Here is a 15,762-nt window from a genome sequence, read left to right as displayed (position 1 = left end):
CTCGTGAGCTATGAAAGTAGCCAGGACTTAACAGCTGCCCTGATTTGTAGAGAGGGAGTAAAGTGACTGAGCCTGGCCACTTCTAAGGGAGAACATTAAAAAAAAAACAATAGTGTCAAGTAGTGCATTTTAAAGCAGAATTATGACATTAATTTGTATAAAACGGAAATGCTCTGAAAAGGTACTCATTAAATATTCAAGTCCTTTTATGGAGTGAAAGGCCACGCTCTCTCCGAGTTGATTACACTTTTTTGAAACGTGCTATGTAAGCACTTATATGTCAAAAAATACCCTCATTTTCCAAAGCCACCATTTTTTTACGGATGTCACCCCCCATATGTCATAGGTGCTTCCTGAGGCCAAAAAGTACATACAATATGCCAGTGCCGGAATTTTACTATTAGTGCTGACCATATACCATAGGTGACCCTTATTTCAAAATCTACCTCTACTATGTCAGTGTCAAAAGTTTGTCATGGTTTCCCCCCCACCCAGTGTGCCACGGTTACCTTCACATAAGCCAGGATTTACTATTGGTTAATGCTAGCATTTTGCCATGGGTGACCCCATGTCAAGAATTTGTTCAGTGTGCCAGTAACAGCATGTTTCCCTCAATATCCCTATATGTTAATTAATACTCTCATGTTAGGGCCAGTGTTTTGACATGTTAAGATTTGTCTCTAGAGTGCTAGCACAAGAATGTACCTTCAGTAAGTCAGGGCCAACTGCAGACTCACAACCATTTTTTTTTTGGTAAAGTATTTTTATTGGCATTTTGTAATGTTCAACAAACATAGTATACCATACATTGCATCATGTAGAGGGATAGATGACAGATGATAGCAATCACAACTCAAAGGGTACCGAACTCCGTATTTAACAAAAGAACCCCATAACTGGTTCTAAACACTCCTTGTATAGACTAAATGTACATCAGGGTACGTCAAAGTAAAATGTCATCATGTTGCCACCAACTTCAAAGAGAGACTACAATTCCTAGTACATGTTTCACTAATGATTGATCACGATAGCTTAAACATAGGGGTGTCCATCTCTGATCCAAGATACAAACATATCATTCATATAAATCTAAATGCTACTTCAATTATCAAATGAAAACAATCCTTATAATGAAAGGATTACTACAAATAAAGAAAAAGATAAAGAAGTAAGTAAACCATGTGCAGAGGAGGGCAGTAGGACTCATCTAACGTAGTACTTGTAGGGGGGAATCACAGTGCAAGTAAGCCACTTGTCCAGGTGACGGAGCAGGGAGGGGCAGGGCTCCTAAGAATTATTAGAGCTACCATGCCGGAACAGCAGGTCACTGCCCAGTAGATACCCACAAATCTACCAGTATGACCAGTGCTATGGGTGTTCCTAGGGACCTCAAGTATCATTGCACTGCACACTTCAAGGGTGGGAACCCAAACCAGGGTCTGAGCCTGTCACCTCAGACTTAGCATCTTCGGGCGTTTCCCAGGCTACCATCATCTTCCTCCATTGGACCGGTATTGGGTGCTTCCTCATGCCTTTAGACTCTTCCCACCAAAGCGCTCTCCCTTCTGCCCCAGCCCACATGATCAAATCTCTGTTCCAGGTCCCAAACTGCGCCCCCCTTGCGGACTTCCATTCTATTGCTATCCTACATTTAGCCAGGCCCAATGCGAGGTCTATGAGCCTATTCCCAACCTTGCTCTTGGAGACTCACAACCATAATATCAAATTCTCTCTCACACTCACATTTTCTCAAACTCGTTCTTTCACACTTGCATTCACTCATTCTTACACTTACTCTTCTTACTCTCACTCACTCTTTCATACTCAGTCTTTTAAAAAAAATATCTTTATTGCATTTTTTGAAGTTTGTAACATTCTGTAATCGTTCAAAACCGTACACATCCTGTACAGACAAGCAGCATGAAAGAGGACATGCAGTTGAGGTTCATAACATACGTACATTTACAGACCATGCATCTATATGTCTCTATATTTGTAACTTTAAAATGTACAGTTGTATACAACTTCTCTCCTGTTCTATGCCACTTCTTTTCTTTGTGTGCAAATGGTAGCGTCCGGCAGAAATGCAGTTGCGTCGGACATGGTAGCATTCAATGAACACGTGGAATCTACAATAATAGACATTTGGAGGTCATGCATATATGGTCACTTCCGTAGGAAACTGATAAGTCTGCGAGATATGCTAATGAGATATATATATTTTAAACCACTAAACTAATAACTTACTTAACAAACTGCCATCAAGAACGTATCGCAACTGGTCCTAGATCTTTACATCTTGTGCATACATATTAGGGTAGCACGCAAGGTAGCACTTTGGCTCCAGCATACTATTAAAAGCTGAGCTCAGCAGGTGACCAGTTGTGGATTCTGGCAAGCTCACAGCAGTAGGTTCAGGCCATAAGCACGTTATGATATAGGTCACAGCTTGGAGATTAGGTGACGTGCACCCATTGACTTGGGGCTTTAGTATTTGTGCTAGCTACCTTCGGGAAGGGCGCTGCCACCATCGTAATGGTTCCCGTGTGTGAATGCCGTAAGGATAGTGTCCCAATGTTGTGCTATCGGGTACTTGCGGAGCCCTGCAGTTTCCTCCCTGTGTAGTGTTGTACTTTCCGCCTGTGCCCATACCGTTAGCGATTTTTCCCAGCTGACTATGTCGGGGAGGGGGGTATTGTGTTTTCATCTCTTTGTGATGAGTCGCTTTGCCACTATCAGTCCCAGGTCTCTGAACCGGGAGGTGACTTTATTCTTTTTGGACTTGGCATAGAGGCTCAGTATATAGACCTCCCACGTGTGCGGTAGGGGCGTGTCAGTGCAGTGTGTAAGCGCTGCTGTTACTGCGTGCCAGTAGATTTCAAGGGAAGTGCAGGACCAGAGCTTATGTAAAAGGTTTGCATTTATCTGCTGACATCGCGGGCATGCGGAAGTGGCATATTTATTTATATTATCGGGTGAGAGATATGCTCTCTGTATTATGTATGTTTGTATGTTTATATTAGTTTGAATTATGAGCTTCTCGGTATGCTTGAGGAGCCTGCAAGGACAGTACCCCACTCCCTCTCCGCCCACGGTCTCAGCAGCAGGTTTGTTGCCGTTTCGGTTGTTATGTCCCCCCATGCTGCCAATAGAGATCTTGTAAAAGATGTGTGCAGGAGGCATGGCATATAAGCGGTAAGGCATGGTCTTCTGCCAGAGCCTCAAAGGAGAGCAGGGAGCCGTCTGTATAGAGGTCGCCCAGGGTGTCTACGCCTGCTGTATGCCAGTAGGTAAGTGTTCCTTCTGAGGTGCCCGCCCTTCCGCTGGGTGTCCCAGTGAGAGGCAGCATCGGGGCGTAGGGGTTTACTGCACGGGTGAGGTATAGCCTCCTCTTGTAGCATTAATGGGCCAGTTCCAAATGTGTCTGGGATGGGCGTAGTTGCTTAGCAATGGGGTGGAAGAGGTGGCATATCTGAGATTGGGTCAATGGTTGTTGCAAGGTTGCAGTATCATCACCCATTGCAACTGGGCTGCTAACTAGTATAACTCCATGTTTGGGACTGCCAGTCCTCCTTGCCTGCTGGGGGAGTATACGTTCCATAATGCAACCCGGGGTCTGCCTTTGTTCCAGATCAAGTTGCGGGACATACGTTCCAGTTCGCGGACGATTTTAGTAGGGACATAGATTGGGAGGTTCGAACAAATAATATAATATTTTGGTAGTATTATCATCTTTATCAAGGTGATGCGGCTCATGACATTCAGCAGGAGTGTCTTCCAAAATTGCACTTTGGCCCTGACAGCTGAGATAGCTCTGGTTAGGTTTCCTTCCAGTGTGTCAGTGGGTGAGCGATATATATAAAGATGCCAGGGTAACGGAACGTAGTGGGGTGCCAAGCGAGAGTGGAGCCATTTATGAGCACACACGTCTCCACTGTATGTTCGCTAAAGGGGTAGACACCTGATTTTGCCTAGTTCACCCGAAGCCCAGACACCTTCTCAAAGCCCCTGGGCATGCCCGCTATAGTGGTGGGAATATCATGGAGATCACGCACATACAGCAGCAGATCGTCCGCATACAGAGAAACAGCATGAATCCCATCACCTGCATATGTTAAGTGAGGTACTTTAGGCGGGGAAAAAAACATTTTGGTCAGGGTGCACCAGTGTCTTAACCAATGGAGCTAAGCGCTTAGCCAAAGTCAATGCAAAGATCTTGTAATCAGTGTTTAGGAGGGCTACTGGACAAGAAGTACCTAGGGCTTTGGGGCTTCTGCCGGGTTTGAGGAGAGAGACCAGTAACGCTTCATTTTGCGTGACTGTGGAGTCATCCACAGCTGTCTCATACACTTAGCAGCAGTGGCACTAGTATGTGTGCGTAGGCCTTGTAAAATTTTGTCGACAGGCCATCAGGGCCCGGTGACTTGCCAATAGACAACAAGAATATGCTGTACCGGATCTCCTCTAGAAGGATAGGCTCAAGATAAAGATGTAGCTCTATTTGGGTGGTTTGCACGTGAGATTTGTATAATTCTGGATAGTGCGCCACAAGCTCGCAATGTAGGTCTTGCTGCGTGTATACTGTATCCCCTTGCGCCGTGCGTACGGATGTCACCGGGGTCGCCGTCTCGTCTTGACGGATCAGCCAAGTGAGTCATTTCCCTGCTTTATCCCCCATGTGGTGCGTTCATGCCGAGTGGGCTGCATAATTAAGGCATCAGAGCCGTTCTAGCAACTGAGCGTGGTCCTCTCTGCCGTGCAAGAGGTCTGGGGGAACCCTCGCCCGCTTCTTGTTCACTGGATGCCAGCCTTCTCTCTACTCTTTCACACTCACTCTTGCTTACTTATTCTCACTTATTGTCATCTTGACTGACCTGTTCTCATTCCTTTACACTCACTCACACATTCACTCTTACTCTCACATACTTACACTCTCACTCAACCTTACTCGCATTCATTATCATATACTCACTCACTCTGAAGCATTAATTCTCGCTCTCAGTTACACTCACTATCATTTATTCCCTTTAACACTCCCTCATATAGTCTAAAATGCTTCACTCTTTCTTTTTCATTCTCACTCACTCACCCACACTGCCAGTAAATGTATCACTCACTCAAACCCACTTAATGACTCTCCATCTGACTCATCTGCACTAACCACCTCTTCCATACTCTCTTGAATTAATTTTCATACTAACACACACTCACACATACACAACCTCTATATCACACAAACATGCTCTCCCCACACACAAACACATGATCCCTTGAGAAAAAACATGTTATTCATTAGTGTGCTAAAAAAATGCAAGAAAACACAACAAAGAGGGTGGAGTCCTGACGCCAATAGGGTGATCGCCCCTGCGTTCTTTACAATGTTTTAGCCACTTCACATGCCAGGGGGCCACAAAAGCAGTGCCAGGGGTAATGTAATGTAATTGGTTCTTATATAGCGCATACTGCCACCCTACGGGGGTCCTGGCGCTCAGACCGAAAGGAAAGTAGCCATCATCTAGGTGAGCCAAAAAGCAGGAAGGATGAAGAGGAAGGGTCACACCTTAGGAAATAGCCAAGTTTGCAGGCTCTTCCTAAACTCAATTAAGGAGTTGAATTGTCTGATGTTCTGCGGTAGCTCATTCCAAAGATGGGCAGAAGCCACACTAAAGGCCCTCCCTTCCATCCTAGATCGCTTAAATCTAGGAGTTACTAGCGTGTTTGAACTGGAAGAGCAAAGCTGCCTACTACTTTGATATAACATCTTTCTAAGTATACTCAAACATTTGAACTCTATCTTCATTATTGCCCCTTACATCTTCACTCTAACTAGGGATCGGTGATGAATGGCCTATGTAAATACGCTATTTACTTCCTAAATTAGCCTAAACCCGACACCTTTTTAGAAACCACATCTATTCTTTGTGCACACGCCTCTGCCTCCCTCCTATTCACAAAGCCCTTTCTCACAAATTTACTCAATGTCAACCTCTGCTCAGAACCTCACAATAAAAATGAAAAAAGACAACTTTGTTTAGGAACTGGTTGGCACAGTATGGTAATCATAAACTACCTTTATTTTCATAATACAATTTATTCATTCATGTCTAATAGCTATTGTGTAGGTCACATAGAACTAACATATAATGTGCAATTCACTGATGCAGGAGCTTCGATTTGACTACAGCAGAAGCGGCTGGAGTTTGTCTCAGCTAGATGCCTTAGCTCTCTACACAAGAATGTTTTTTTGAAACAGCTGAAGACAATATTGTATGGTTTGACTACAAAGGTACCGAACGTGCTTCTCAGAAGTGCAATGTTTATGTTCATCCTCAAAGTTCCAATGTCAGTAGAACTAGTACCAATTCTGACACATACCACATTGAATCTACTGTACAACAGATTGCTAACTATTCTACTGTTGATAATTTTCTGTTACAAAAAAGTACTGCCAAGGTAGCTAAAAAGTTTGATGATTACATTTTGCAATTTTGTATATATTTATTTATTTTCTTAAAAGATACATTTAGTAATCGTATCATACCTTTATTGTGTATGTTAATGCTGTTAATACTGGTATTTTGAAATGCTACTGGAGATTCCTAGCTTGACAATAAGGAATTATTAAAGCATATGAAAAACCCAGTGCAAGAGAACTCTAATCAGCAGCATCAGCCACATCATCACATCACAAATCAGCTTAAGACAGCCAGGGAAGCTACTTTCTTTCTATGCCCACACAGCTGACTCTCAGAAGTTGCAAAATGAAGAGACGAAGTATGGCAATACTGGTACATTTTTTGTTACAAAAGTGATGACATTTGTGCTAGTACCATTGGATACAGTATTTAAAAGAAAAAAAGCAATGGCACATACCTGATCAATACTCTCTTGTGGAACTGTAAATGAGCTACTTAGCCCATCATTATCGTTTGACCATACTAGCTCAGGATGATCAAGCAGAATCTAAAACAAAAACAAATTGATAATTTACTACAAAAGTCCAAAAGAGGCGATCTACCACCCTCTTTCAATTCAGAAAGCAACTTAAAATCCATCTCTCCAGGAAGCACCTATGCCTGTACACCTAACAGCTCAGGCATTACTCTAAAAAGCCTTCACTGGCCAACATTAACATCAATACTTTAAACAGCCATTTTCTTCCCCTTCGACCCCTTTCCATCTAGTATTGTTGATGCTTTTCTTCTAAGCATAGTGTGTTGATTTTGAAACTGGTAAATCAAGAATATTATGTACAATTCTCTATAGTTTGCACAGAGGAAACATATTTGAGTGTGTTTTTATAATTTCATGGTACTACAAGAACGGGCTGTAGAATTCAAAGCAATAAAATGCCTCGTATTTTAGAACAATTACCCCATTAGTTTTTATTTCACATCTGCGTTTGACCTTTTAGTGTTTGCAGAAAGATATCTCTGTTCTTGTCTGTCCAAGTTGCAATCTTATAGGAGCAATCAAGGTTAAAATAGCTCTTTAAATCTTAGAACGCTACTTTTGTTGCTCATTTTACGTCAGATCTGTAGGTTGATCGAGTGTGCTCAATTGTAGCCAAACCAGACTTTCCTTACTTGTAAATTGGACAAGCACTGGCAAATTCAATAGGTCTGACGTGGTAAGTGGCACATTTTTTAATATCGTTTTCCAGGTATGCCCCTTCCGTGGCCGCTTAATAAAAAACAGGGATTGTCAGGAACCATAATGTGCTTGTTTGAATTGTATATATCATGAAAGATCCATGAATCCTAGAAACTTATAAAGATACTGTCTAACTTATTTGAGAACTTATGATTAGAACATGTAAGAACACCACATAAGAAGAGTTGTATTGACAATACTGGTACTGTGAAACCCTATATTGAGGTTATAGTTTTTTTTATGATACCCTGTATCTTGGTTCTAGTAGTCTTTTCAATAAAACTGGACACTGCGCCTTCTTGAAATGTTAGTTACTATGTGTCATATGTCTTCTTTTTTAACTTAGATGAAATGTGAAACAGGTATAAAAAATGTATTTAGAGATAAGAACTAGGACATATGAAACTCATGGTAGCTTTCTTTTATTTATTTTGTTTTCAGCCCTGAAGAAACTCCCTGGAAGGGAGTGAAACGCGTTGGCTGATCTTTTTTGTAAAGTGCCTGGTGATTTGTATTTTAAAAGAATGGACAAAAATAAATAAAGAGCTTTTCTACATACATAAGCAATAATCTCTTTGGACTTCTTTTTGGTGCGCCCCCACAAAAAATCGAGCGAAGTATCTTTTTGATCTGGAAAGCACAGCGACGTCAAACAGCAGCTGACGTTGGGGTTGGCAGCACAAAACTTTAAAGACTAATTCTGGAACTGGATTTTAGGTGCTGCTACATTCTTTGTGATCTTGATGTATAAAAGGAACTTAAAGATTAAAAGTACTTATCTTTTAAAAAGTAAAAGGTGGCAGATATAAGGTTGCAAAAAAAAATCTGTATCCTCACAGCAGGTGGCCATCTTGAAATTGTAGTGCATACTTATAAATGTTATACTGTTAAAATATTTTGCCCAAAGATGTGGCTTCATTACGTCAATCTTTGGAAATGATGCAATGGGAAATGCTGAAATGGACCAGTCTACCTTTCTCAAGTTCTACCTTTCCAAGGCTGCCAGGTGGTCCTGTGTGCAACCGTTTGCCTATGATGGTGGCTAGGGGATAGCATCTTGCATTCTGTAATTTGTATTTTAATATTCTAAATAATGCCTCGAAATGGCAACATTCGTAGTGTTGTTGGTTCGAAGGCTGGAGACAAAGTGTGGTGCCCCTTGACAGTTATAAGCATTCATTTCTCAAATGGTTTTATGTGATTGCATACAAAATATGCATCATGTATCTTACTGTGTGTTCTGGACCTTTTCACAAGTAGGATAGAAAGACTGCTGCAGAAATCACTAGCATTGCTGGCATGAGGAAAACTGTGTTAAATCTTGCTACCTCTGGTGGGGGGGGGAGTTATTAAGGATTGTAAATGTGCTCCTTGGAAAGCAGTTACAATTCCATCATTTAATTCTGATGGGCTCAAAGTTAATGCCAGTATATTTCTAAAGCGAAGGTCATAACTTTTTACAGATGGAATAATGAAAACACGTTTCTGAATCCTCTAAAAGTATGGTAGGTGTGCAGGATAAACATTATACACAAATAGAAATGACCGGTCCTCTATGTGTTGCTGTACTAGTGACTGAGAAAACAGGACTCATGCAAAAAGTGAATGAGTTACAACTGGCTGAGATATTCCCATCAGCCCACCCTTCTGGCGGAATGTCATCATATGGGATTTGTTAATCCATCCAACCAGCCGCCCAAACCATCAAATGATGGTGCGGATATGGATGTGGAGTAGAAACTCTAGCCAGAATGTTACTCAGAGGGTAGTGCTAAAGGTGTGTAGTGCAGTGCTGTGGTGAAGGAAAAATTAAAATGAAAGACTCAGACAAAAAATATGTTTAATGAGGATTGTCTAAGTGTCAAGGTTACAACCACGCCGGGAAGCCTAAATATATAGCTACACTATGGCGCTGTGCAGGACGGTCAACATGTTTCAGCCAAATTGGAAGTCTATCCGGCTTTCGTCAGGACCTAGATATTAATAAGCTACTGCAACATGAAAAACGTGAATGTGCAAAATAGTAACAAAAAGGAATAACATAAATATTTATGGTGTAATATTATATAGAAATACTTATATCTACCAGGAACTTGGAGCCCCAATGTTCACAAGGAAGATGTAAATTGTGTCTTAATTCAAGCTTTGCGTGGGAGATGACCTCATCTCACCCGGCAATCGCTCGGGAATATGAGGCCCCGCTCTGTCCGTCGGTACCTCTCTCTGTCATCCGAGAGGAAGTGGAGGTGGGGGATGTGCAGGATATACACACAAGTGAGAACACAGAGATGATAGGTTAAGGGAATAAGTGAAAAGTAAGCACACAGAGCAGTATACATGTTCTCACGACACCAGGAACCCGGCATTTGGGGTGCTTACCTGCAGGGTGTAAAAAAAGTAAATTGCCACATGTGTAGAGAAATATCAAGCAAAACAACGAAAAAATGCAGTTGCAGACATAAAAAAACTCACTATATATAACAATCATTGAAAATCGCACCATGGATGGCCGTGCATCCTTAATAAGATGACACTCTACTCCAACTATTACCTAGACCTCCTTCTTAATATATAGGCCAACACCTAGCAGTGCCAACTCTAAAGATGTCCTACACGATACAGTAACCAACACCCATCTGTACTACCTAAACCTATACATTCTAGGAGGTCTCACATATGCTTTGACACAAATAATTGAACCACAACTATCACAACAAACCATAAAGATTTTAACTTGCAACAAATACTTTCTAACCCAAATCCTTTTGTGCAAGACAGACACTAGATGTCATATATGTACCCTTAGTACAAGCTATAGTTACAGACAACTCTACCATAAGCTGGAGCAACCAAAATATCATCACTTTCAAGATCCACACACCTATCAATAACAACACTTTCGAGACAACAAAAAGCAACAACAATAAACGCTCGTACAATGGAAAAAACTGGACAGCCAGAAACTTAAAGTCCACCTTGAAAAACGCCCAATAAACATGCGGACGAAAGACAAACACCTTCTGCAACTGGATCTCCACTGCATTGGACAAACAGATTCCAATAAAAACCACGTCCAGAATTGACCAAAAAAAAACATCACATGAGTTAAGGCAACACCAAAAGAATGAAAACACAACTCAACACACCACAACGCAAATTGAGAAAATCGGAAGATGAAACAGACAAAAGCAAATTACCGCTGGATAACTCTTCTGGGCTTGAAGCCAAACCTTATGCGAGAGATCTGCTTAAGGAACTGGCAGATTGGGTGGAAGAAGAAAATGTAATTCCCTAATGTAAGACACGGTTCAGAGAAAGTGCCTCGACAATTGATACAGTTGTTGCACTTGCATATCTTGCTTGCACACAGAGAGTCCAGAGCCAACCAACCCCAATGTTAATGTGCTTTGTAGACTAGTCCGCACTACAATAAGCCAATGATCTTGTCATCTTGGATCAAACAACAGTAGGCCTTCAGCAATCACCAGATGAACTACAGATTACAATTTAAAAAAAATATCAGGATGTCAAACCTTAAGTCATGGTCTTTAGGAAGCTCAAGGAGAAAGCAAAGAAAGTTTAGAAATGGGTCTCACAAGATGAGAATACTCAAAAACATTCAACTGTTTGGGTAGATAGAGTCTCCGCCAGATAAGGATTTACCGAAGGTGAGTAACTTGCTCATTTGATAGGGACTTATACCTGCAGATTCCTCACCTTAATATAGATATCCAAGCAATACCTCTCCGGAGGTAGGTCGAAATACTTTCACACCAAAAAAGTCCAGCAGGACTGACCGGGCAAAGTGTGTGTCCTGACGGACACTTTCTGAACGTGTGCAAAGAGGCCCAGGTTGCTGCCTGGCAGATGACCAGGACAGGGCCTCCACGTGCTAACGCAGTGGTCACAGCCTTAGCTCTAGTGGCGAGAGCACGCATGCCCTTAGGGTTTGGTTCTTGGTCAATGAGTAGCAGATTTTAATGCAGAGCACGATCTAGGAGATGGTCCACTTCTGCATGGCCTTACCCTTTTCGCTCTGACATACCTCACAAAGAGTTGGCCGTCCACCCGGAATTCTCTTGTTTGGTCAAGTCGGTTAAGTTGCTCTTCTTCTTTAGAGGAATGTGGCAGAGCGTAAAAAGTAGGCAGGGTGATGGAGTGAGCTGCATGAAAGGGAGTGATGACTTTCGGCAGAAAGAAAGCTCTAGTGCGTACAACCAGCTTCTTCGGGTAGATGTTCAAGTATGGAGGCACGTATGACAAAGCCTGAAGCTCACTGACCCTCCGGGCACATTTTATTGCCACCAGGAAGGCCGTCTTGATCGTAAGGAGCCTGAGAGGACAATTGTGCAAGGGCTCAAAGGGAGCGCACATCAGGACTGTTAGGACTAGATTAAGTTCCCACTGAGGCATGACGAAGGGAGAAGGCGGAAATATATTTTGCAATCCTTTCAAGAACCAATGTACAATAGGGGATTTGAAGAGGGGTGGCTGGTCAAGTAACCCCAGAAAGGCTGAGCTAGCAGAAAGGTAACCCTTTAAAGTGCCCAGAGCAGAGCCCTGTTGGGCAAGGAAAAAATTAATAGAATAACCTGAGAAAGGGGAGCAGAAATGGGGTCAACCTGTATTTTTCTACACCCATTGCCACATACTTGCCTCATTGGCAGGCATATACTATTCGCCTGGTTGCCAGAATAAAATTGCAGTCTTTGGTCGCAAGGTCAAAAGCAGCCAAATGTCGCTGCTCAATCTCTGCGCAAGAAGGCGGAGAGTTGACAGGTTCAGGTGGAGAACCTTCCTCTGCTGCTGCCATAGAAGATCCTCCTGAAAAGGCAGCCTGTTCGGAAAACTGATGGCCATGATCAACAGCTCAGGATACCAAACTCTCCCAGACCTGTCTAGGACTACAAGGATGACTTGGGTCCGGTCGTTCCTGATCTTCTTGAGAACTCTGAGTAGGAGTAGTATGGGCGGAAAGACATACAGGAGGCCTGAGTTCCACTCTGGACGAAAAGTGTGCAGAACTGCTAACATTGCGCATTCATGGCTGTCGCAAACAGATCTACTCAAGGCTTACCCCATGCTGAAAGATCTTTTACCACCTCCGGATGGAGACACCACTCGTGACCCGCTAGGCATCTGTGGCTGACTTTGTCAGCCCTGCTGTGCAGAGAGGAAGCCAGGTGTTAAACCACCAGGGATATGCCCTGATGCTCCAACCATATCCAGAGGCACAGGGCCTCCTGGCAAATGGCCCACAACCCCACCCCTCCCTGTGTGTTGCCGTACCACTTGGCATTGGTGTTGTCCGTAAACACCTGCACTAGTCTTCCTTTGATGGAAGTTAGTATGCCAGCCAGATCGCTTGGAGCTCCAGAAGATTGATGTGGAGTCCAGATTACGCCGGAGACCAGAGGCTTCTGAATCTACCTCTCTCACATGGCTGCCCCATACCAGGAGTGACACAGGAGTGACACACAGGACCGGTACACATCCGAGCTCTTGAAGACTTGCTCGCCTTCAGGCAGGCGATTAAAACTTTCCTGCTTCCCGTGTCTGGTTAATTTCCTTTTCTTTTATTGTGTGTTATGTTATAGTGTCTGTCAAAGCGCCAGGACGCCCCTTTGCTGGGGCAGCTGTGCGCTATAAAAATATAAATAACATAACATAACATAACATAACATCTGTCACCACTGTCACATCTGGTTGGGGAAGGGAGAGGGGTCTGTTGCTGACCTAATCGCAGTTTGTTAACCACCACTGCAGATCTTCTGCAGTTGTCTCCGAGATCTGGACCATGTCAGAGAAATTCCCCTGATGCTGCAAACCCTGGAACTTCATGTCCCACTGCAAAACCTGCATGTGTCACCAGCAGGATGCAGGAGGCCATGAGGCTCAGCAGCCTCAGAGTCAGAATCACCAAAATCCAGGATAGAGGCTAAAACATCAGTATAATAGCCTGGTCTGACTGGCTAGTGAACCCTAGCTAATGCAGGAGGTCCGCCGTAGTCTGGCGTTGGAAGGTGACAGCCAGGGGTGAGCCCACCTTCAACAGCCAGACGTCGAGATAGGGGAATACTGGCAAGCCTGATCTCCGCAGATGAGCTGCAACTACCGCCATGACATTGGAGCACGCCTGAGGGGTGCTGGTAAGGCCAAAAGCGAGCATGGAGAGCTGAAAGTGCTCGTTACCACCGTCAACTGCAGGTAACGCCTGTGGGCAGGAAGGACGGTAATGTGGAAGTAGGCATCCTGAAAGTCCAACGCTACTATCCAGTCTCCTGAGTCCAGGGCAGACAGCACCTGACTGAGCATGAACATTTTGAACTTCTCTTTCCAGAGGAAGAAATTGAGAGGGACCAGGTCAAGAAAGGATGAAGGTCTTTGTCTTTTTTGGGCCCCAGAAATTAGTGGAAATAGCAACCACGACCTACTTCTGGCATCTGCATCCTCTCTATGGCTCACTTGGCAATGAGAGCCATCCCTTCCTGGTGGAGCAAGGAGAGATGGTCCTCTGTCCACCTGTCTGCAATCAGGTGGCATGGGCGATGGACTAGGACAAGAAGGGGAAGGAGTTTCCCCATCTGGACGGTTTGGAGAGCCCATTGGTCTGATGTTATAGACCTCAAGTGGTGCATGTGATGACATATCCTGCTTCCCACTGGGTGCCCATGATGGTAAGAGGGCAGACTTTAAAGGTTTGGAGGTTGCAGCTGCCAGGGAACTGGCCCAACCTCTGGCTGCCCGGCCCACAGAGTCTGTGGGTTTCGTGTCCTTGGCCCCACAGAGGTTGGGAGGGTATAGACATAGCAAGAAGTCCCTTTGGTATCCACGAAAGGAGCGAAAGGTGGATTGGGAATGACGATAGGCCATGGGACGGCCCAAGGACCTGGCTATATCCCTACTGTTCTTAGGATCTCCAGAGCTGAATCCGCCTGGTCTCCGAAGAGACAGGATCCATCAAAGGGAATGTCCATAAGTGATGCTTGGACATACCCTGAAAAAGTCAGCTGTTCTCAGCCAGGCATGGCACTGTAAGGCCACCGTTGAGGAAATCGCTCTCCCCAGCGAGTCAGTGGTATCCCTCATCTGATTGTCAACCTAGCTGCATCTCTCCCAAAAGCAACAGCCTGGGAGCCCAAAAGGCAGGTATGCTTAAGCAGTGGCGGCTGGTGACATTTGAAAGCGGTGAGGCGTAAAATGAAAATCGTACTGCACCGTAGTGAGCGAGCGAGCCCGAACCCCTTAAGAAGGATTCGGGGGGGATTTCCCCCCCGAGAAAATTTTGAAAAAAAGAGTGGACAAATGGTGCATTTTCATGCAAATTTGTGAAAGCAGGAAGGTTAATAAAGCAATTGTGAAAGTGCAGTTATTACATTAATAAAGTGGCGTCAAATAACATAGGTAGCTGCTTATTCATCTTCATCATAACCACAGAGCTTCATAACAGACTTTGAAACACAATGCATTGCTGAGTACCTCACAGATGTATTTTAATAACAAACAAATAAACAGGACGCAAACTACCAGCATTTAAATAGTGTATAACAATGAAAAAGCTTCCACATAAAGCCCTGGTGACACCACGACAATGTTGCTGCCCCTCCAAAATTGAAAATAGGCCAGGGTAAAAGAGGTAGAGATCTTCCCTCAATTCCTTGTTCTCATACCGTTATACAGGTATCTTTGTATTGAGTCCCTCCTCCTGGCCCATCTTATTTTTATTGATCTGTATAAAGTACAAAGTCATGTATATGCACAGGTTTTTTATTAATCATGCATAATGAACGTATTATCAATTATTGTCCTCCTTGCCCAATGTTGCTGTATAAGATTGGATATACTGTGCCGGGCACCCCCAATTAATTGTGCTGGCTAACCTTTATGGGGGATTTGTCTCGTATGCCTCTCCCTGGTCATGGCCTCTTAATAAATCTGTGCACACTGGTTTACTTAACGTCAAAACAAACAAATTGCTATGGTCATTGCTTTAATCATTTCTATTATGTGAACAACCCTTTGGCGTCCCTAGAACCAATATTCAAGCAAGCCACCAGACCACTTACAAGATCCAGCACCCCCCGCAGCGTGCATGCTATTCTGGACGCC

General features: G+C 43.6%; 1 protein-coding gene across 4 annotated transcripts in view; it reads right to left on the bottom strand.

Annotated features, from left to right (window-relative positions):
* NUB1 (negative regulator of ubiquitin like proteins 1) overlaps positions 1-15,762 on the bottom strand; it is a 398,514-nt gene that overhangs the window by 34,042 nt on the left and 348,710 nt on the right. For all 4 annotated transcript variants that reach the window (XM_086941460.1, XM_086941462.1, XM_086941461.1 and 1 more), the window contains one exon: positions 6,874-6,963. In XM_086941460.1, coding sequence (XP_086797586.1) covers positions 6,874-6,963 — 90 coding nt within the window. The remainder of the gene's footprint in view (positions 1-6,873; positions 6,964-15,762) is intronic.

Source organism: Lissotriton vulgaris, chromosome 10, assembly GCF_964263255.1.
Source record: "Lissotriton vulgaris chromosome 10, aLisVul1.2, whole genome shotgun sequence".
Classification (NCBI taxonomy): domain Eukaryota; kingdom Metazoa; phylum Chordata; class Amphibia; order Caudata; family Salamandridae; genus Lissotriton; species Lissotriton vulgaris.
The sequence above is the reverse complement of the archived record's forward strand: the minus strand, read 5'-3'. Positions and strand labels throughout refer to the sequence as shown.